The 23,195-nt window shown below is 34.6% G+C and overlaps 1 protein-coding gene and 2 long non-coding RNA genes across 3 annotated transcripts; 2 read left to right on the forward strand and 1 right to left on the reverse strand.

Annotated features, from left to right (window-relative positions):
- Positions 1–801: 801 nt before the first annotated feature.
- Positions 802–1,752, reverse strand: LOC108367496 (uncharacterized). The gene is made up of 2 exons (XR_001848258.1): positions 1,424–1,752; positions 802–1,314 (listed from the first exon to the last, which is right to left on the reverse strand). It is a non-coding gene; the product is annotated as an uncharacterized LOC108367496 (long non-coding RNA).
- Positions 1,753–5,709: 3,957 nt separating this feature from the next.
- LOC108367499 (amidophosphoribosyltransferase-like) lies at positions 5,710–15,763 on the forward strand. Its single transcript, XM_017622118.1, has 6 exons — positions 5,710–6,040; positions 6,433–6,581; positions 13,915–14,235; positions 14,310–14,921; positions 14,981–15,323; positions 15,394–15,763. Exons 1-6 carry the CDS (start codon positions 5,989–5,991, stop codon positions 15,543–15,545), a joined length of 1,629 nt encoding a protein of 542 aa, XP_017477607.1. The 5' UTR covers positions 5,710–5,988; the 3' UTR covers positions 15,546–15,763.
- Positions 10,808–11,105, forward strand: LOC108367500 (uncharacterized). Its single transcript, XR_001848261.1, has 3 exons — positions 10,808–10,834; positions 10,904–10,905; positions 10,965–11,105. It is a non-coding gene; the product is annotated as an uncharacterized LOC108367500 (long non-coding RNA).
- Positions 15,764–23,195: the final 7,432 nt, after the last annotated feature.

Raw genomic sequence — 23,195 nt, forward strand, 5'->3', positions numbered from 1 at the left:
TTATATGCTTACCATAGATCTTCTCACCAAAGTCAAAGTCAAAGTCATGTGAGATATAGCCAATGTAAAATTTCACGGATATGGAATGTGCCGCGCTCCCTTGAACAAACCCATTTATATTTACTTTACTATAAGCGCCTACTTTTGTTATGTATTCACACCTGTGGAATTTTCCACGCCTCCTTTTACAATCTTATTTATATATATGGATAGTTTACTTCCAGCGTCTATCATAGATCTGTCTTCATTCCAAATTTCAAAGTCAAGTGACTTACGGTTCCAAAGTTATTCCTAATTAAACACCTGCATGCCTAACATACATATAAGATATGCCACGCCCCCTTTACAAAAGTATACCAACCACCAAATTTCAAAGTCATGTGACTTACTCTTTCGATGTTTTACCCTATATTATATCTGGGACCCCGGTAACTGCTCAGATACCAGTTAAAGCCCCATGATCCATCCAGTATTTAGTTCCGGAGTTTAGTGAGACAAACAAACATACAGACAAAAATTCTAAAAATGGTTCAAATGTATTCTATTATATTACCTGCATAATTCTTTTAAAGAAATTTACGAAGTATAGACAACTTTTATTATAGTATAGATTATCAAGGAGCAATTGGAGACTTCCTCTGGACATTCTCACTGGTCACAATTTGTTAGCTAACAACGCCCTCCAAATGGGATTTGGAAGAAAATCGAGTTGTTGACCCTTTTTCAGATATATACATACATTCATATATGCTAACTAAAACTAGGTAGAGCCCTTTATTGTAAAAGAGAAACACTGATAAATTTCCACAACCATTGGTTCACTTGCACACGCACGTGCTGTTTACTTAACGGTACACAATCATTTATTATTTAAATTTGGTTTCAATAAAATTATTTTTATACACTGATAATTGCATACGCATATGTAATATTTATTTGCATTACGTGCACTGCACTGCAGTTTGTTCAACTGTAATTATATTTTTAATTTTATCTCAAATATTCGGGGAAAAATACTTTGCTGCTTGCGTATTGCGCGCATAAGGAAACTACCAAATAATTATGATGCAATTTTGATACTGCGCTTGCTAAATTTTACATCAGAAGCAGATGAGAACTGGAAGAAATAGTTTGAATAATTGAGATGAAATTTCTATGTAGATAGAAAATAGACCGACATTTGTCTGCGATGTTAAGAGAGTTGTGTCAGCGGAACCCAGATTTTTACCAACAATCAAAAGAAATGCGAAGAGCGAGGAATTTGGGCTGAACACACAGCGTCAGCCGATTGCATCATGCAATGCATAAACAACTCTCAATTCAAGCGAGTTATGCAGCATATGTAAATAATTTAATACTTATGTTATTTTTAATTATCTTTTATTTTTATTTTAATGAAATTGCTGATAAATAATAAACATACCTTATTTGTTAACTTTCAATTTTCACTTTTACTTGATCATTTTGCCTTCAGTTGCATGATATTTTGCTGTTATGTGCATACAGAGTACATCCTATGTACCTATTCACAGTTTTGTTTTTAATATTTACTCCGAGATACTAAGCTGAAATGTGTATTATCTTCAAATCACAGGTTTCGCTTTTGTACAGTATTTTTAGTGAAAACTTTTCCATTACAGAAATCAGTAGCGCCAATAATATCGCACAGGCAATTAGTTACGAAGTCAAAACAAATAAATAGATGTTGTTGCTTGAGCCCAGTGAGAAAAAATCGTTGGACCATGTAATCCATTTGTGGTATATTGGATTACTTACAAAAGTGATCCTCTGTCATGCTGTAGCGGACCAACTCGTGTCTCTGCACCAGTTTATTGTTACCCGACCGCTGCTCGTGTTTTAACGAAATGTGATTGAAGTTGAGCATTTGTGTTTGGCTGTAGCTGAACGTGCAGAGATGCTCGCTGTTAGTTGTTAGCTCCCAGCATGTTCAGGTTCGAATGCCATCAGAGGCATTTTTAATGTCATTTTTAATTTTTGTTTTTGGTTTTTTATTAATTTCGAAAAAGCATCTGCGAAGTGAAGAATAAAAGCGTGTACAAACGAAAAAATATAACAACAATGCCATTGTTAATATGTTGGAGTAGTTTTCCGCTACTCTGATGAAATGCAGAAATGGAGTACATGGTACTGCCCTAGGACATCGCAATTTTAATTTGACCACATTTTTTTATATGAATTTTGGTTAATTTTGGAGTACTCCTTGGTCCTTAGGGAGTACTCTTTAAATGCATGCATGGAGTAGTCGCGATTTTTGCAGGGTGTTAGCATTACATATGTAGTATGTAGTCTTATTTGATGTTATTGATGTTCTATTCGTTGATAATTTGCTGGTGAGAAGAAATTGTTTTGTAACTACTATTTGTTTATGCTATTAAATCACGATTATTACGTGTTGGCAAAAAAAATCCTGCACATTGACATAATAACTTATTTGAAATCAGCACTCTATTCGAAATTTAATTCTACTTTCAAAATAAAAATATTTCACAATGGTTACACTATGCAGCAGAGACTCAAATTTTGTTTCATTTATTTTATTATTTATAAGCTTTAAGAATTCTAACCGCTTTTTATACCCGAGCGCACTTGAGCACAAGGGTATATTAATTTTGTTCACATAACGGTTGTTTGTAACAGCCAAAGCGAATCGAGATAGATATATACAAATGTATACATAAATGATCAGGAGGAAAAAAGAAATCGATTAAGCCATGTCTGTCNTAGAGTTGTTACCCTCAGCTCCCCCGCAGTTATCGTCACCATGGGTAATTATTATCCATTACATCTAAAAATTTTGATAAACATTATTAACCCTTCCTTAATGAAAAAAGTGATATCTAGTATTTTTTTATATTCCTACTTAAAAACTTCAAACATTATTAATTTTTATTAAAAAAAAACATACTTGGCTATGCATAAAGCGAAACAAAAGCGCAGAATAAAATTTACATACATTCATTCGGTATCTATTCAATTAATTTTAACCGATTCCGAAAAATGAAACCAAAGTAAACCAATTTTTTTTTACATCTTAAAAAACAGTTTTATTTAAAGCAAACCTGAAAAAACCTGAAAAATGATCAGAAAAATGTATACACGCATACCCTTTAGCAAGTTCGGGCTACTTAGCTTAGTTTAAAAATGTTTATTATTTTTTATTACTTATTTAACTTGTCTAAAAAATTAGCATTGTAGAACATTAAAAAAAAATTCGACGAATTCCAACAAATGATGACCATTAAATCTTAATATAATAAAGTACACGTTTGAAGTAGCTTGGACATACCGTTGATTTTTGGCGATTTTTTGTTCGCGCATTTTCTTCCATACAAAGTTCCAAAAATTATTTTGTATGGAGAAAATGCGCAACACCTTCCACAAATTTTTTTTTACAAAAATCAATGGTAAGTCACTTAAAATTGGCACTTTGAATCGAATGGGCTACAAAACTACACACTCAGAATGCTTCGTAGATATCTAATTAAAAAGCTCGAAATTTTTATGAAACTTTGTCTAATTTTGCTAATTTTTGTACAAAATTGATAATTTTGACTTACATAGTCTTTCACTTTCATAAAAAGATAATAAACATTAAATAATCGAAAGGGGAATAGTCAAAGAATGCTAAAACGTCTCTTCCTTTTTATATTTTCGCCAGTGTATCTACAGCGCATATTTTTCATATCCATGATTTTTCAAGGGAATTAGTATTATTTTTTATAATTTCACTAAAATTGTTAGAATTGTTTCATTAAAAGAGCTTGACAAATCATTGCAAAAACCTTAAAAAAGGAACCGTCAAGCGCCCTCGTCTTGGTCTGCAGGCTGTATCGGAGAACAGCCGCTAAATTTAAACTCAGAATACGTGATATGGTTAAGAGCATATCCAAGTCAAAAACGAAAGCACACACTAAGAAAAAAATATCAAAAGCGATAATAATATCGATAGCAAAATCGATAAAAACATCGATAAAAAAACCATGATAGCAAAATCGATACAAATATCGATAATAAAACCGATACAAATATCCGTAACAAAAGCGATAACAATATCGATAGCAAAGTCGATCAAAATATCGGTAACAAAACCGATAAAAATATTTATCATAAAATCGATGAAAATATCGACAACAAAATCGATAAACATATCGATAACAAAATCGTTAGCAAAATGGATAATAAAAGATAGCAAAATCACAAAGTCGATAAAACAACCGATAACCTAATCGATAAAAAATATCGATTTCAAAATCGATAAGCATATCGATCATTATATCGATAAGTTCGGCAAATATCGATAGCAAAATCAGTAATAATATGGATAACATCATCGATAAAAATATCGATGACAAAAGCGAAAATAATATCGATAGTGAAATCGTTAACACAATCGCTAAAAATATCGATAACAAAACCGATAAAATATCGATGACAAAATCGATTAAAATATCGAGAACAAAATCTATAAAAATATCGACAACAAAATCTATAAAAATATCGACAACAAAATCTATAAAAATATAGATAACAAAACCCATAAAAATATCGATAATAAAATGGATAAAAGTATCGATAACAAAATCGATAAATAATCGTTAGTAAAATTGATAACAAAGTCGATAACAAAATCGATAACAAAATCGCTGAAAATATCGATAAAAGATATCGCCAAAAGTATTGATCATTATATCGATGAGTTCCGAAAATATCGATAGAAAAATCAATAAAAATGTCGATAAAAATTTCTATAACAAAATCGATAAAAATATCGATAACAAAACCGACAAAATATCGATTATTATATCTATAAGCCCCGGGAATCTCTAAAATCCCGAAATAGTTCCCAGATTGAGTCTCTGTGCATCTATCTATATCCTTTTCTCTACAACTGCCTTTGTTTTAATCTTTCTTCCTCTATCTTCATCTATACCTTATCGGTATCCTCATCCTCTTTTTCTTTATATTTATCTTTGTTTTTATTTTTATGTTTATCATATTTTTCATATACATATTCCCTTTCACCTTTGCTCTTATATAAGTAAAGTGTTTAAATTTACCTTGGTCTTCATTTCCGCCTATATCTTTACGTAACTTTGTGTTTGTTTTTATTTTTAGCTTTACCTTTATCATTTTCTTTATCTATATACGTACTCACCTTTACTTACTTACTTTTATTCTTGGTTTGGTCTTTTTCTAAGTGTTGTTTTACTTCAAAAAGTTTTCGCGTGTTATGCATACATGTGTTCATACATACATATATATATGTCGTCAATGTTCCTTAGGATTTTGAACTCTCAATATGAGAGTACAGTACAATCCGGGTGAAGTGAACTAATAAGAGACCATACCGATTATAAAAAATATAGTTAAATATTCCTTTGTAATTATTATTGAACAATGGAAAAGTAGTTTTCGTCTCCTCAGACGTTAGACTAAAAACTTTGTCATCTTCGCGTAGTAAGGTTACTTATTTTAAGACGGACAAAATTAACTTTTTTTGTGATATGGTCTAATAAATACACAATATGCACATATCCACCTTATTTTCATATATAGCTTTATTTGTTTTGATGATTTGACTGTCAACGAATCTTATCAAAGCGAACAGCAACAAGCGACGTTATAGGCAATCCCCAATCTACTGATAAGCAATTTAATACAAATTGCAATTTAATCGGACTTACAGCTCATCAAAACAAATTTAGTTGTAACATTTTAAGACAGACCATCGCTGCCAGCTACATTTATTCCGTGTTTTGAGTGCATTATGAGCGGTCGCTAGAAATTCCGTGCTCATAATTAAGAATTTTCGGAAATTTTACTAGCTTTGCGTGATACTTGCTATTGTTTTTTTACGAAGTATTAAATAATAACATAGAAACTATTAAATTTTAAACGTAATCACAAATTTCTTCCAAAATAATATTTTTACTAAGCATTTCGGTCTGTCACTTTGAATCAAAAATCATGTCTTGTAAAGAAACTACAAAATCCTGTGGAGAAGGTCCAAATGTAATTGGTACGTATTTCATCTTCCAGCTGTAAGCTAAGAAAAGTGCTTATAATTAAGATTTTTGATTAAATAATTAGTCGTAAAAGGCAGCACAGCCTGATATCCATATACATCAATGTGTTTGAAATCGAAGGAATGGCAGAATTTTTTTTTATTTCCCGCTTGAAGGGTGTTTTTTTCTATAAGTAAGGATATGGACTTCTGAGTTCACTGTGATTTCTACAAATGTATAAGAACAAAATCAATAAAAATGTTTTTAAGTGCACGTTTAAGCTATTTTTTGGAAAAACTTTTGGGCTTTAAGAACAATGGGCCATATTCATAGTCAATTCTAAAGTTAGTTGCAGTTCTTTTGATAGATATTCCATTGTAAATTATGTAACTTTCTAAATTTTCAGATGTATGCGACTCTGTTGTTAAGAGTGCTAGAAAAATATTTCCCGAGAAAAAATACAAGCAAGTGCAGCCGACGGGTAAAGAAGTCTCAGGACTGACACATGAATGTGGAGTATTTGGAGCGGTCGCTTGCGGTGAATGGCCAACACAGGTGAGTAAGCGAAATACTTGTATATTCGATTGCTGGTGGGTTCATCACATGTATCATTTTGAAGCAATATATCTAGCTCTGAAGATTGCTCCAGTTGAAGTGATAACACGCAGCACAATTACAAGTAGTATGTAACAGCATTTGCTCGACTTCATGAGTGTAAAAAATGCATCCGTATATAGCTTTAGATAAGTGATTCCCAAAGTGGTCCAGGTGGACCCCCAGGGGTCCACGGGAAACTCGACGGGGTCTACGTTGCCGTGAAAAAATATGGGGGTCCACGAGTTATAAATGGGGGTCAACGAAAATGTATCTGGTTTCGATAGTAGAGAACCTTGCTTGATAGCCACTTAACTTTAATTTTTGTGAGTGTCATATAGTGCTCTTGACGCACTGAGGCACTTAACGTCACTCTACGGTTTAATACCAGACCTGAGCCCGGACTCACACATTGTCGAATCTTGACTGATGGCTCTGGGTAAGGGTCTGGGGACTTTATCGATGTTAATAGGGATAAGCTTCACTTTTTTCTTGTGGAGTATGATTCTGTCTTCCACGCTGAGGTATTTTAAATCCTCACGGCCATAGACTACGTGGTGGAAAATAGGTGGAGGGGAAGGATTTTTCGTGTCTGGAGTGACAGCCAAGCTGCACTTAAGGTATTGGCCAGCCCTCTAACTACTTCCAAACTATTTCAGGGCAATGCAAATTTCGACTTAGTTATGTTGGTAAACTTAGCGAGCTTGCTTTACTCGGTGCCAGGTCACTGAGATGACAGGACAGGCGACACAAACACCTGACTGTGATTGGCATAAATGACTACTCCATTTGCCCATCCTACCTTGGAGAGGATGAGAGGGTGGAGCACTTTTTATGCCTTTTGCTTGCTTGGCTGTTTGTCATCGACTTTTCTAGATTTGGCCTTTTTTTCTATTATCAGGTTCTTAATCTAAAGTTTGGCGTAAAAAGCATTGCGGTTTTGTTATTTCAAGTTTTGTGTTCTAAAAATGTGAGTGCTAAATATCGCATCACTTTAAAACCCGGAGCGATAAAAATAAAAATTATGCCATCAGCAAAAAAAAACCATTTTAAAAATACGCCACATGCAAATTCATGAGTGAGCCGAACATGCGAGGAGTTTCTGGTGAATAGAATTTAAATAACGCTAGCGCCGGATTGCTCTTAAAAAATGTAACTCCTCTAAGCGAGAGAGTACTTTAATGGCTTTACGAGCTCTGTTTTTTAAACTTTGCAAGTGGTGGAATCAGTTTGCTTTAAATAATAGAACACGTTTGTCACTCTGAATTCAGTTTTGGAACTCACCCGCGATGCAAATTTACATCGTTAGATTTAATCTTCACATTTTTTGGGATTATATTAGAAATGTAGCAGAAGAGAGTCCACCGAAACCAGCAAAGTTAGTAAAGTGTTGAAAGGAGTCTACGATAAAACGTAATTTACAAATATTCAAAAAATGCTTATGTCAAAGAACATGTCAGAAGGGCCCACCTGAAACTGGGATGAACAATTGGCACAAATTCGTAAAAGAGAGAGGTAGTCGACAAGAATTTTTCGTCGCAGCCCAAACCGACAAACGGTTGTAGAGCTAAATAAGAAGATTAGTAAAACTACAGCCAAATCAACGGTTCTGATTCTGGGTAAAAACAAAGTGTAGCATAAATAAAATATTAGATTATTTACATAACATATTTATATCGCTAGCTTAAAGTTCAAAATTGCTAAGTCCATTTTTTTCTTAATTTAAGAGGAGAGGAAAAACTTCTTATAGCCATTTCCTTCAAGTATTTAGCAAATACAAAAGTTGTTAAGCAAAGCAAAATTCCATACGAATAAGAATTGTTCGATCTTTATTAAAAGATTTTGTATTATTTTGGTTTTGCCGGATTTGCGGGGAACTCTTTCGGACTAAGCAAATTTTTGTTTGACTGAAAACAAACGAGAAAAAATAAGACAACTACCTTAATCCCTTTCGAAACGATGCATTGTTAACATCACTTGCTTCCTATATCAAAATATGAGTTTTCATAAAACGTGGACTTACAAACTTTTCACTCTAAGCTGGCGATATGCATTAGTAAAGCAGCAATTTTTCCATTTCACTTTATCAAAAATTATTACAATTGCTTACTTAGCGTGAACATGTTTTGACAAATATTTTGAATCTCGACTATCTCGACGAAACAAGGTACTTAATTGACCTAACATATAAAAACAGCTACATATATTGTATACAGTCTTATACTGTAAACATCAAATTAAATGGCATAGAAACCGCTACTGATTGTAATCTCTTTGGAGAGAATTTTGTTTACGCCACCCTGGGCTTAATCTCAATAGGGTGAGTTTAAGGTTAATTCAATTAGCAACCAATAGCTTAAAAAACAGGGGAAAGCTTCTATCTACAAAAATGTACTTAGTCATATGGAATGTAGTGAAATTATTTAACGCTGTGCACGGGAAACTAAGATCATGTGTATGCCTTGAAATACTCAGATTTTATTCTTAGATGCTATTTTCAACAAATACATACATGTACATATGTACCTTGAAACTCATATTTCGAACGTTATCGAAATTAACTTAAAATCGCACACACGGAAGAACCAAAAACATTGAAAAATCATGATACTTTTTGCTTTCGTCTGTCGATTTTAGAACTAGTTCGGAACTATCGAAAAAGGGATGGAGCGGGGGGCAATTGACACATCCTAGGACATCGCCATGTTGAATTCTCCACTTGCTTGCATGCAAATGAGATTTATCGCGAGCCAGTACTGGGTCTAAATGTACTGGAAGCGCACCAGTTCAGAACTAGAGATTTTCCCCACAGGGACGAATTATGCCACTGAACTACTTTACACGAGAATAGAATATGTACGTATTCGAAAACGCGCACAAATACGCACAGAGAACAAAATCAGTGAGGCCCGGCCCGACACGACCGAGCCCTATTAGGCATGGATTATGTGCAACTCCGACAAAAATATTTACTTTAACGAAAAAATAAGCGTAGCTATATTTTACACAAAACAAGTTTCATGATAAATTTCTTACTTAGCATATATTTTAATTTTCAAACGTTTTCCTTTCTTACACTTTACAGTTTCAAATTTTTATAAAAATAAACGATCTTCTGAATTTAAGTATATGGGCAAATCTCCGGCACCGTTTGCTTTTGTGTCACTCACCTTTATAATAATTTTATTAATGTAATTTTATTTTTTATAAAAAATTTGGACCATTTTGATAACAAATGTGAGGAGTTCTTTTAACTTGTTTATTTTATTTTTTTATTTTAATAATGTCGTTTTAATTTTTATAAACAATCAAAGTAATTAAAATAACAGTTTTGACGTGTTACTTTGGGTACCTTTTGTATGTTTTTTGAGTATATATAACTTTTTCAGCGCAAAACGGGGACATTAAAAAAATCATGGCAAATAGTGAATGTAATATTGGAAAATGCATAAGGCGTCGAGAAAAATATGTGCTCCTGACTGGAAATAAACTGAAACAATTTGAAATCTGTCACTCGTAATTATCAAAAACGTAATATCTTAAGTTCTTTTCCATTTTAAACGATCACTAAATTGTTCTAATTTATTTATCTACATATTAATTACACATTAAAGAACACAATTAGACGTAATATGGAACGCTTTTCCGTCATCCTTTTTCAAATTTGGTTTGGAGACAAACCGGTTTCGGCGTTGTGCCATCTTCAGTGAAGAACCAAATTTGACAAGGTATGACGGAAAATCGTTCCACATTACATCACACTCCTACCCTGTCATTCTTCGTAAAGTTCGTTGAAAATGCTAAATACATTAAATAATTTTTGTCTAAAATACAGCGATATATATGTGTGTATGTAACGGATTTTCAGACCTTTGGGCAGGGCGGTTAACGAGTTTTTAAATATATACTCAAAAATGATGTTTCCAATGGATCTTAAGCGAAAATTAGTTTTTCGTAAATTTTTTTTTTGTCCCGCCCACTTATGTCAAATATTTGTGTCTCGAAACCACTTCACCAATCTGTAGCAAATCGGACGAAAACCGCGCCCTTAGATATATCGCTAACATAAAGTTTTCAAAAATTATCGCTTCTTACTTATACCTAACTCTTTAAGCATTTGAGAAAAATTAACCACAGAATAATTTAATTATTTGTTTTTGTTATTTATGACCTTATAACAATTATATTCAACAATTTTTATTGAGCTTGAGGCCGTTTTTAATGATTAACTAAAAATAGAATTATTAACAAAAACCAACAACCAAATGATCAAGTTTCAACAGCTGTAATAGCTGCGCTTGATTGTATTTGGCTCACATGAAAAAGTGGAAAAAGCAACAACAGTTTATAAGGCGAACTTCGCACAGTACGTAGGCAACTGGATGAGTCATATGGGGTCGTCGGTTCGAGTCCCGCTGAAGAATTCTGATGAGAAAATGTGGTGATTTCCGAAATAGCTATCGCTTCGACCAATTTTCCAAATTGTTGTTGCTTTTCCTTAATAGTTTTTCATTAAAAACGGTCTCAAGCTCAATAAAAATTGTTGAATACAATAATTGAATGTTTTCATGGATTTCAAACAATTTGATGTATTATTTATTTTTGTGCGTTAAATTTAAAAATTTACATTAAATTATGCTACCGCATAACTTTGGACCACGTGAACTAATTTCAATAATTCTTTTTTTATCGGAAAGATGGCACCTCAAGGATCGTCCCGTAATTTGTTTTAGATCTGATCATTGGATCATGGAAAATTAACAGTACTCCTAAATTTGTATATGAGAATTGAAGTCGGTTGTGTTTTTTACTTAAAAATTACTTGTTTAATAAAAAGTTCTATAAACATAAGATGCGCTCAACTATCAAAAGTAATAAAAAATGTTAACAAAGTGTTTTAGTGTTAATTTTCCTCGATTTCTTGTTTCTGGTTTTGGTGGTGATTTTTCGTGATTGCCAATTTTTTTTTTATATTGCGAATAACGAAAAAGTTAACCGAACTTGTATTTTTATTATGTAGCTCACTTTGGTGGAACGAATTCGAAGGTGGCAAATTAGATCTTCGAATCCTTGTTAAGTTCAAATCAGTGGTAAACTCTTTTAGGCTGTAAAGTGTTAAATACAACAGTAAGTGAGTATGCATTGCATATTTTTAGGACAATGTTTTCATTCGCAGTTAAACTTTTAAGAGCTCTCACGAAAAACGAAAAATTCATATAAAATGACCCACAAGAAATGGAAAAGTCAGCAGCTCTCAAGATAAAAATGCTCGTATATTTACTTTTTCAAGAAAATTTACAGCAAAAACAAAGTGCCTTTTCAAGTTCAACAGTAATATTAAAAAAATATTTCTTGTGATTTTTCTTGAGAGCTGTATTCTAAGCTTTAAGATACAGTTTGTATTTGAAGTTATTAGCATTAAGAGGGATTTGAACCGCAAAACCCTCCCCCGTGAGCTTATTGATTTTTTCGTACCTATATTTTGTATTTTTTTTTTTGTTAAGTTTTCATACAGAAGTCTTAAAAAATTTTTAAATAGGTAACCTAATCATGGAATAAATCTGTGTTCGTATGGAAAGGTAGCTTATGTCGAAAGGCGGGCTTTAGTATAATGCGGCAATCACTTTATTTTTTAAACGGCAAGGAATTTTTTGATGAGACCTAATAAGAATATTGACTTGCTAGTATCGGAACTATTTCTACCACGTTTAGTTGCCAAAAGTTGTTCAACGGCTTAGCGCCAGTGAGTCATTCGCAATCGTCTGCTGCGAATGCCGATTTATACTAAAGCCAGCCTTTCGACATAAGCTACTTTTCCATATGAACACAGAAATAATAAAAAAATCTGTGTATGAATGAAGTGTGTTTTGAAATCGAACAAACCTTATCTGAAAAGGTTGTGTTTGGCCCTGCCTCATGTATAGGCTGCTGGAAATATAAATAACAGAAAGTAGTGATATATTAGTTTTGAAATGACTTACAATTTTGCGTACAGAAGCACTGATGCATATTATCAATGTATGCCAATTTAGTTATTATTGACAGACCATTAGTCTGAGATTAATTACAATGGGCGCCGACAGCTACGCATAAAAGAGACAGGCCCCTCGCCTATCTACTGAAAACAGCACACTCTGTTCAGTGGACGTCATATACGTATGTTTGTACGCACATCCCTGCAGGGAAAATCCGAATTAATAAATAAAATTTTTAGTTCAGTACTAGTTCTTTATCGCAAAAAAGGAACCAATCTGATAGTAACGGGTGATTTTTTTGAGGTTAGGATTTTCATGCATTAGTATTTGACAGATCACGTGGGATTTCAGACATGGTGTCAAAGAGAAAGATGCTCAGTATGCTTTGACATTTCATCATGAATAGACTTACTAACGAGCAACGCTTGCAAATCATTGAATTTTATTACCAAAATCAGTGTTCGGTTCGNAAGCTCTTAAAAAATCACCCGTTACATAACTACATAGATACTCACCAGTCCAATAGTGAAATGTGGCACTTTTACAAGACAATTTTATTTTACTTTTTAAAACTACATGTTCCTGTTAAAATTACAATTCACAAAAAACTCATTACTTCACTCGAAAAACTACTTTTGTTTTTTTATCAAAAAATTTAACTCCATATATCGCATGTTTAATAATATTGAGATGTAACTCAAAATTTACGTTTTTGGGGATTTCCTCATAAAATTGATAAGGAGAAGATGTTCAGTCTAACGGGTGGCTAAACTTACCAAAAATGGCGATGACATATGTTTTTCCAGCTGACTTAAATCGAACAGAACAGAATCGAAATTTTGAAATAATCTTGTAGGCATATTATTAAGCGTGCGATATGTATATATATGCATACATACTTATTTATTTCGAATTTCTAATGGCTGAAATTATTAATTGATCATTAATTGGTATGTCTTTATCAGTATTGACGACAGCATTGAATTAATGTTGATTATTATTGTAGGATTTCTTTTGGTCCATGGAAAGCTAACAATTAATTACAATGGACTGATTTCAGGGGCTTATCAAAGTAGCGCTGCGCCCGCTTGGGGGTCTAAGAGTTGTCGTAATTGTGGTTGTTTATAAATCTTGCTCTTGTTTATTTAGGTTATTATTGTTATTGTAGTCGATTTCTGACGTCAAAACGTAATATTCCTTTATAGGTCATTGTATTTGTAGCTTGATTGTCTCACTTAAAATACTCATGAGATTTCGTCACTCCAGTTACGGACATTGATACAGCTGTACAAATAAACTCTTATTTATTGCCTTTTCAGATTGATATTGCTCAGGTCGTTTGCCTCGGATTGGTAGCACTGCAGCATCGTGGACAGGAATCGGCTGGTATTGCCACTAGCCAAGGCAAAAATTCCAAGAATCTTAGCATTCACAAAGGAATGGGAATGATCAGCAATCTGTTTAATGATGATTCGATTAGGAGATTAAAGGGAAATCTAGGCATTGGACACACGCGATACTCCACAGCAGCGGCATCGGAAGTGGTGAATTGCCAACCATTTGTTGTTCACACAGCCCATGGCGCGGTGGCGATCGCCCACAATGGCGAGCTGATCAACTGCGAGTCGCTGCGGCGAGTTGTAAGTATATAGTTAATTAAAAGATTATTTACATATATGATGCGAACGCCACTCATCTCAACTAATCCATTAAGGTGTTGGAACGTGGTGTAGGTCTTTCCACTCACAGTGATAGTGAATTGATCGCACAGTCTCTTTGTTGTGCACCCGAGGATGCCAGTGAGCATGATGGTCCAGATTGGCCAGCACGCATACGCCAATTTATGACACTCGCTCCACTTTCATACTCGCTGGTTGTCATGCATAAGGACAAAATCTACGCGGTACGCGATTCCTACGGAAATCGGCCGCTTTGTATTGGCAAGATCGTTCCAATCACACTCGGCCATGGAAGGCCAGAGGATGCACCTGCCGAGGGTTGGGTTGTTTCGAGTGAAAGCTGCGGCTTCCTCTCGATAGGTGCTCGCTATGTACGTGAAGTGGAGCCAGGTGAAATTGTGGAGCTGACACGTAATGGTTTCCGTACCGTGGATATTGTCGAGCGTCCCGACTACAAGAAGGTGGCATTCTGTATCTTCGAATATGTTTATTTTGCGCGAAGCGATTCCACTTTTGAAGGACAGATGGTGTACTCGGCACGCCTGCAATGTGGTAGACAATTAGCTCTAGAAGCACCAATTGAAGCAGATATTGTTAGCTCTGTACCTGAGTCGGGTACGGCGGCAGCGCATGGTTATGCCAGAGAGGTAACGGACACAATAAAAATCAACCAAATTTTTTAAGCTCTAATAACGCTTTTCCTTAGTCTGGTATACCGTTTTCCGAGGTGCTTTGTAAGAATCGCTATGTCGGTCGAACATTTATCCAGCCTTCCACGCGGCTTCGTCAATTAGGCGTGGCCAAGAAATTTGGTGCACTCTCCGTTAATTGCGAAGGTAAACGAGTGGTTCTGATTGATGACTCAATAGTGCGTGGCAACACCATTGGCCCCATCATTAAGCTATTGCGGGATGCTGGTGCCAAGGAGGTCCATGTTCGTATCGCTAGCCCTCCGCTCATGTACCCCTGCTATATGGGGATCAATATACCAACAAGGGAAGAACTGATTGCAAACAAACTGGAGCCAGACGAGTTAGCTGAGCATGTCGGTAAGTCAATGTGCTCCAGCGACCATGACTTGATTAGTTAATACATATTCTTATTTCTATACTCTTATAGCCGCTGACAGTTTGAAATATCTCAGCGTGGCCGGACTTATTAAAGCTGTCGAAAGAAACAAGGCAAACACAAACCCTATTAAATCCGGATATTGCACAGCATGCCTTACTGGAGAGTATCCAGGTGGTCTGCCTGAGGAACTTAGCTGGTAATTTATAAACACGCAGGAGCAAATATTTTTACGTATTTAAGTATTTGTAGCTTAATTAGGGTTAAAAGACATAGATTTAATTTATTTATACCTCAGTTAAATAATGAAGAAGAATACATTAACAAAATGTAACACTTTTAAGAAAGCATTAATTATTATAAATTACATATAATATAAATTCTTATAAACATTTGGAGAAACTAAACTCTAAAAAAAGGATTCATATATCATCGTAGATCTTATTTCGCGGCGTTCCAAAGAGAGAAGCATTTTTTTAATCTTCACTTTTTTAAGTGAAAAATACGCGTTATGTAAAAACTCTTCCCGTGAAAACGAGGGAAGTTGGCTACATATATGCTGTTGTGGTCAGGCCCATAATCCAGGTCCATTGGCATGTTTAGGCCAAGAAATCAACATCTAAGCCGAGCTTGCTCCCATACAGGAGGCTAACGAATGCATAAGTGCAGAAGCAATAGGAAGCAATATCATCTACAATTTCTCAGACAGTAAAGCAATTTTGAAAGCTCTTGATTCGGTCAATTGCAACTCAGAAACTTTAATAAGTAGCCCCAGATCACTTAGCATTGTAGCAGATCAGTTCACTCTTCACCTGTTTGCAAAGAAAGGAACTTCCCTTACGCCTTCGCAGCCCTGCAAGAGGTTGGTTAAGCAGCTCGCTACCTACAAGCTCAGCTATTTATTCTTCTCCAAAACAGCCGAACGCTGAAACAGCTCGAAATCTGCCCAGAGCAAATGTGTTCTATAAAGCTTTATTAGACAATCTCTTTTGAAGGTTGCCACCTATCCAAAAGCCAAACCTTAAAGAAATTTCAATGAAGAAAGAATTATCAAATATCCAGCGTACTTCGCTCCGTCTTCAAAGTATTTTTGTGATGTTACTCGCTCTAATTACTCATAAAAAAGAAGTAGATCTAAAGAGCTTTATTAAGTAAATGGATATTCATCTAAACGCTTAAATGCCTCGTAAACGCGTAAACTACGTAAATAAATCGGTTTTCCATATAAAATGAAGTATGCTTACGAGGCTTACGCGGTTATGAGGCATTTACTCGTTTATATGAATACCCCTTGAGATTTTCATAAAAATGTTCGGTTTATAAAGCATTTAAATTCTTCTTAATTAGTATAGTAAATGTATTTAGAAATTAGACAAAATATAAACTTTCTCATGGAAATTCAATTTATAATCTTTAACTCGAGTCTAAATATCTCGCACTTTCTTTAATGTCGTATTACTTCAATATTTGCCGTTTTTTATACTGTGCGGAAAAAAAGCTGAGATCTATTTTTTTGCAATTTGAAAAAATCTGCCTTCTTTAAAATTACCTTCGAAATTTAAAACAAAATTAGCTAAACGTCTAGATGTAGTGAGAGGGAGTAATAATCAGGGCTTCAAACCGGTTTTGAACCGAACCGTCGCTTTTTTCGGGCTTCGAACCGAACCGTTTTTATTTTTAAATGCCAAAACCGAACCGAAACCCATCCTAAAAAAATGGTTCGGTTCAAAATAAAAATCCACTACAGCATTTTTCAAGTTTTGTAATACACAAATTTGTCTAAAAATACAACCGGTATAGTAAAACTGCAAATTTTTTTTTTTGTGTAATGGCAACTCCGCGAGTTGTAATTTCGTTCATATTAAGAATGATTGATTTTTTTTCTTACATGAAAAAAATGCTTAACAACGCCTGCACAAACAAAATTTCAAAAACTTGATTTTTTTAAGTTCTGATTAAAAAGTTTGGAGCTTTGATGCAACGTTGTTGAAATTTGCAGTTTTTCAAATTTGCATACAAAGTTTGAAATTTGAACTTATGTGATTTTTATTATAGAACGAGCTATAACTTTTATAAAAAATGTGTGGACATTAAACCCACAAAAGAAAAATAGTCAAAAGCCGCACTCATATTATTTTGACCATAGGTACACTTGTACAAAGGCCTACATAGTGTAAGCTCCAACCTACCGAAAATTAGAATTTCAGTATTAAGCCAAGATTTTGAGCATCAATTCAAAATTCTGATTATGCTGCTTTGGCTACCAGACTAGCTAGGCTCACCATTTGTCCAAACCTTAAAAAGTTTATTTAAATTTGTGTAATTTCGCCTTAATCGTGTTGATTTTAAATAATTTTTTTGTTGAAGGTATTATGCATTTTCTACCATACAAAAAATTGAAAAATTTAAAAAAATTTAAAAATTGTCAGTAATCAACTTAAAACTTTAAACTTTTTCCTAGAAATTCTTATTAAGATGTTTGCAATTTAGATGAAACTTTGCAGAACATTAATATTTTTTTCACAGAGTTTAAAACTTGGACCTCATATGGTTAAAAAAATAAACTTTAATAAACAAAAGATAAATAGCCAAAACTTGATAAAATGTCGTGTCCCTATTTATTTGTCCACCACTATACTAGGGGGTGGAAATTAAATTTTTTGCTACACACAGTTATGCCAAATTTAGTTAAGCTTTTTTGAAAACAATCGCGAAATTCGATTTTTTCTAGAAAAATTCGATTTTGTCCGAATTTTAGCACCCCAAAGTTCGATTTCGAAAAATCGCCATTTTGGAACTAAAATTCGATTAAACTCGAATCCCTACACTATATATGTGGATATTTGAATTTGATCTCTGTAACAAAGCCTTTAATATTCATATTATGGATTTGTCATATTTTTGTAATATTTGTATCCTTTAGCATAAAGAAATTGAACCATTTGAACCGAACCGAACCGCGGTTCAGAGATATTCGTAATAACACAAAAATACTTTGAAGGTGCAGCGAAGAATGCTGTAAATAATACGCGAAGGAATTTTTTGTCCAGGACAAAGGATCTGTACCGCACGCTCGATTTTCAAAAATGAGATGTCAAACTGAAGCGCTTGTTCTGTAGATTTGCAAACTGGTTTTGGTTTTTCGAAAAGAGTTGCCACTTGTTGTAGTTGTGTTTTTTTTTTGCATTTCAGCGATGATGTCAGATACGCCCTTTCCATACCATACTAACGATATGTACATATGTATGTATGTAAGTATTAATCATAACATCCTAAGATGTCACATTTATTTTGAAACACCTTTATTAGCCACAATTTGGAGTTTATTACCAGCTTAGACCTGCAGAAAATTCATTTTGTCACTTAAAATATCATAGCTGCCACTTTAAATGCAAATTCGCCAAAGTCATACGACATAATTATCCTGTAACACTCACTGTCACAAGATTACAGTTGCTTCAAGTGTGCTGTCATTACGATATCCTTATTTTTCACCCCAGCTATGACCACATTATCCTTCAGAACGCATTCAGGGCACAGGGCCTTTACGTATGCATCTATTTACATATGTCGATGCATAAGTACATACGTATGTGTGTATGCTTTGTATACACGTTTATACATACATTTGTATATGCACAAATATATGACGAAGTAATCACAATTCATTTCTGTGTTTGCTTGCCTTCACTTAACTTCTTTGCTTTGCCAACATTCTTGCCATTTTTAATTCATTCTCCCTTTGTGGTTAGATAAAAAAAAAAAATTCATTCAATATGTTGGCAATGACACGATAACTTCCAGAAGCTGCGCCAACATTGCGTTGAAGTGGTATGGGGACTATTAAATGAAGTCATAAAAGTGAAGGCGCGTGCAAAAAAATAATAATAATGAAAGAATAAAAAAATTGCAAACAATATTTTGCCGAGTTAAAAAAAAAACAATGAATCCGTGGATTTGGGTGCGGGTGTACAAGCCTCGAAGGAAACAGTGGCACCGTCGAATGGCTAAACATCTAATGGGCGTTTAATACGTGCGCCTGAATGAATCCTTGTGTTGTGAAAGCTTCTCAAACTTATTTGAGTTTTTCGAGGCTGCGCTTAGTTAAGTATGCGTGCATATACATATACATATGTACAAGTGAATGTGCGCCACCGTTTTTACTCCGGAGCAATAATTCACTGTGGTATTTTAATTTTGTGCGCAAAACTGTTGGGCAAAAATTTCGTGGTAATGGAACATTTGAAAAATAAAATAATAGAACAAAATTAGGTAACTTAGTAGTAAATACGAGCAGCCTTTAAACAGCGCTGAGCCATGGAACCATGGGTATTACGAGTACACATAAGTAGTCTTGGTAGTTTTAGCGATGAGCATATCATCGAACAAAGCGTCGATTACAAACGTGTATATTTTAGTAGAAGTTGGAAAATACCTTTGCGAATATTAGGACCATGAAATGCCTCCACTCGAATGTAAAATTTTCCATGTTTTCTTGCATCATGAGCTGATCCAGAATAAACCTTGACAAAGGTTTGTGGAACGAATTTATAGTTATGTACCCTTTTTGCTTGCAGGACCATTGTAGTGTCCTCCGCCCCTCCAGAACGGCCTATCGCCATCTATCCTGACTGCCAGGCTGCTATCAAATTTCTCAAAACTAACAGAGCAACGTCCAAAGTAGCCATAGATTGCAGGAATACTCTCAAGCTGCTGGCATCAAAATGCTCCTTCAATGTTCTATAGATCCGTGGGCACAGGGACATCCCTAGCGAGGGGGGGGTAAAGGGTGAACTCATCGAGGAGGTAAATACCAGGTGGGCTGCGGAAACCACCTGCTGTACTACCAGACACTGCGCTTGATCACTCCTCTCTCATATTTTAAGTCGCGATAATCAACGGACACTGCGCTTGATTGGCGCACACGGAAAAAGGTTGGGAATCCTAACTTAAGATACCCCACCAACGATTTTTTTTTCGCAGTTGCAGAGACGAGGAAGAGATGAGGACCATCGAACATTATCTCTGCCATTGTCTCACCCTGGCCAACATGCGCAACTAATTCTTCAACAAGTACTTTCTAGATTGTTTAGCCAACTTAAACTCGGCGAACGTCCTCGACTTTTTGTGCTATATGAAACGCACTCGCTTGTTCAATTATTTGGGGCGAGGGAAAGAAACAAATAGCTTCGGCCGGTGGTATCACAACGGGCTTTTCAAGCGTACGTTTGCTCCGCGCACTGCACGGGGCAGCCACTCTACCTTAACAATTTCAAACAGCCAAGCGGCTAGTCAGTTCCCTCTATTAGGATGATCTTCTTCAAGCTTGTCAATGAGTTTTTTTGCCACTATCCATGACCGCCAAGAGAAAATCGGAGCCAGGTACTATTGTAGACTATGTGAATTTTTTTTTGTATAACTCCTCTGTAAACACAGTATTCAGCACTATTTTTTGAACTTAAAAAAATCATTGAGAGCAGTCAGCCATCATGTTACGCCCACGAGAAAAAAAACGGTTGTGCAATAACAACAACCTCTATGGCATAGGGCGGATTTTGAAGCAATATTTAGTAGATAGCAACATTTTTGCAAAAACATGCTTCATTTTTTTTTAATATCGGTCGCAAAGAGCTTAAAAAAAAATACCCGAAGAAATGGTATTGCAAATGGCAACACTACACTGAGAGAAAAATCAACCAAAAATTGGTTAATATCACCAAATACAAACTTAAAAAGGAATCAACGTGATTTTCGGTTAATATTAACAATGCCTTGATTGATATTTTCAAAAATTATTTGGTAATATTAACCACAATTTTGTTTACATTAACCAAAATTTTGGTTGGCAATTTTTCGCTTGAATACGTTTATGTTCTGCACTACACAGATGTTTTTCATAAATCGGAGATACAAAACAAAAATTTTTATTATCATTCTAACATGTTGCCTCTGGCGGGATTAGCGAATTACAGCAAGCATCTCTACACACTCCACTTTATAAATGTGTCTTCAAACGTTCAACTTGAATCAATTTTCTTCGTCGTTTTATTTGGTTCTGCACTTCACAGGGGCTTTTTCGTAATTAAAAAAACACCAAAAACAGAAAAAATAAAATAAAAATTATGTATCGCGCTGACGGCATTTGTACTGCTGAAAGCCAACAAATAACAGCAAGCACCTCTGCTCGTTCAGCCACTGCCACACATACGAATTTGTTCCCAAATGTTCTACAAACCATAACTTTGTCGAAGAAACAATTGTGCTTTTGGCTCAGTGTAGTACAAGCAAGAGTGAAGATGAGTGACTATATTGTTTTTGGGTATTTCTCTCGTACTACATGCATACATATATGAGTGTAACGCATGGAGCTTGCCCTCCAAGGATCAGCATTATAATGGAAGGTATGAGCAATTCAGTAAGAGTAGCATTAACTGTTCGTTTCAATGTACATATGTATGAAGATAAAATGTGGGTGCTGCCTGCACACAAGTTATGTAAATTAATGTTTACTTAAGTTCTTTTTTCCGGTTTATTATTTTTTTGGAGGCTGTTATGTTGCTCTCTAGTATTTAAAGCACTGATAGCGCTATACCAGAAGATGTCTTTTAGGCATATATAAATTTCTCGCACATGTAGTATTTATGTATGTATGTACACACTTGAATATGTACTCGTACTCGCATCAAATACGCTCAACTGCCATGATATAAGTAGTGGACTGACAGAAAAGCTGTACAGTGTACATTATTGCAAAATTTAGTTATATAAAATTTAAAGGCGAGTAATATGCGATTGAAAAATTTACAGATTTTTGTTTTTCAAAAACTGTAAAACTCAGGTGAAAAACTGTATTTGAGACCAAAAAACTACAATCTTCAAAAATTAAGAGTTTTTACAAATTAAGGTCTTTTAATTTTACAAACATAACATAACATAAAATAACATAAACCATTTAAATTTTACCTAACCAAACGAAAATCGATTTTATAAAATGGAATATTCACATAAATCACATTTTGTTTAAATGAAATTCAGTTTCAATACCAGAGAGCGCTGGAATTTTTAGTTTATTTCTGGTTTTATTACAAGCTTTTTTCAAATTCATTTGAGGAATATATTCTTTCCACATTTGTTGTGGCGAATGGAATGCACAAAGCAGTTGAAAATATTTTTGTTTCAAATGAGGAAACTCTGTGCTTCATCGTCCTCTTTTATCTTAAAAATTTACTTACAAAAAACCGAAAGAGAAATTGTAATTTATAGTATCCATTCAAATCGGAATGTCGAAAAAACTTTAATTCGTACTAGGAGGTAATTTAAGCAACTAAAAGATAGTACACATAGGCAACCCTATAAATCTCCGGCTCCGGCCATCCTACAATGAGCAAGTGCCACGATAACTAAATGGCTAACAACTATGACATATCTATAGGGCACGATCCAGAAAAGAAAGGTCGCGCCATTCGCGGACCGCTAACCCTCTCTTCGTCGATTTGACAGCATTCACCTAATCGCTGACGTCATAAAATACTTTTGTTTACATTCCCTGTTGCCAACTTCATGCTTTTCGCACCAATTTAGTGGGTTTGGTGCTTGGCGCGTTTTTGGTGCTTTTGTTTTTAGTTTGAAGACACCAAATTAGAAAATCTTTAAAAAAAAATGGAAGCAAAATTTATAGCAATTGTAAGTGTGGTAAGCAACTTTACAAACATTTAACAAAATCATGGCACAGTGACAATCATAAGCGACAACAAAATATGTGGCAGCACCTTCAATTATGCCAGAAGAAATCAACCGTCGTGCAAGAAACATTCATTTTTATTAATTTGAATCGGCATCCTTACAATAAAATT

This window comes from Rhagoletis zephyria, unplaced genomic scaffold (assembly GCF_001687245.7).
Source record: "Rhagoletis zephyria isolate East Lansing unplaced genomic scaffold, Rhagoletis_zephyria_1.1 Rzeph_scaffold_02703, whole genome shotgun sequence".
NCBI classification, from domain to species: Eukaryota; Metazoa; Arthropoda; class Insecta; order Diptera; family Tephritidae; genus Rhagoletis; species Rhagoletis zephyria.

What these genes read in the sequence shown, in the direction of transcription:
- LOC108367499 (XM_017622118.1), top strand. Translation starts at nt 5,989, where the DNA reads ATGTCTTGTAAAGAAACTACAAAATCCTGTGGAGAAGGTCCAAATGTA. An exon ending in AGAAGGTCCAAATGTAATTG is followed by an intron (nt 6,041 to 6,432) that starts GTACGTATTTCA and finishes CTAAATTTTCAG; the next exon opens with ATGTATGCGACTCTGTTGTT. An exon ending in GCGAGTCGCTGCGGCGAGTT is followed by an intron (nt 14,236 to 14,309) that starts GTAAGTATATAG and finishes TAATCCATTAAG; the next exon opens with GTGTTGGAACGTGGTGTAGG.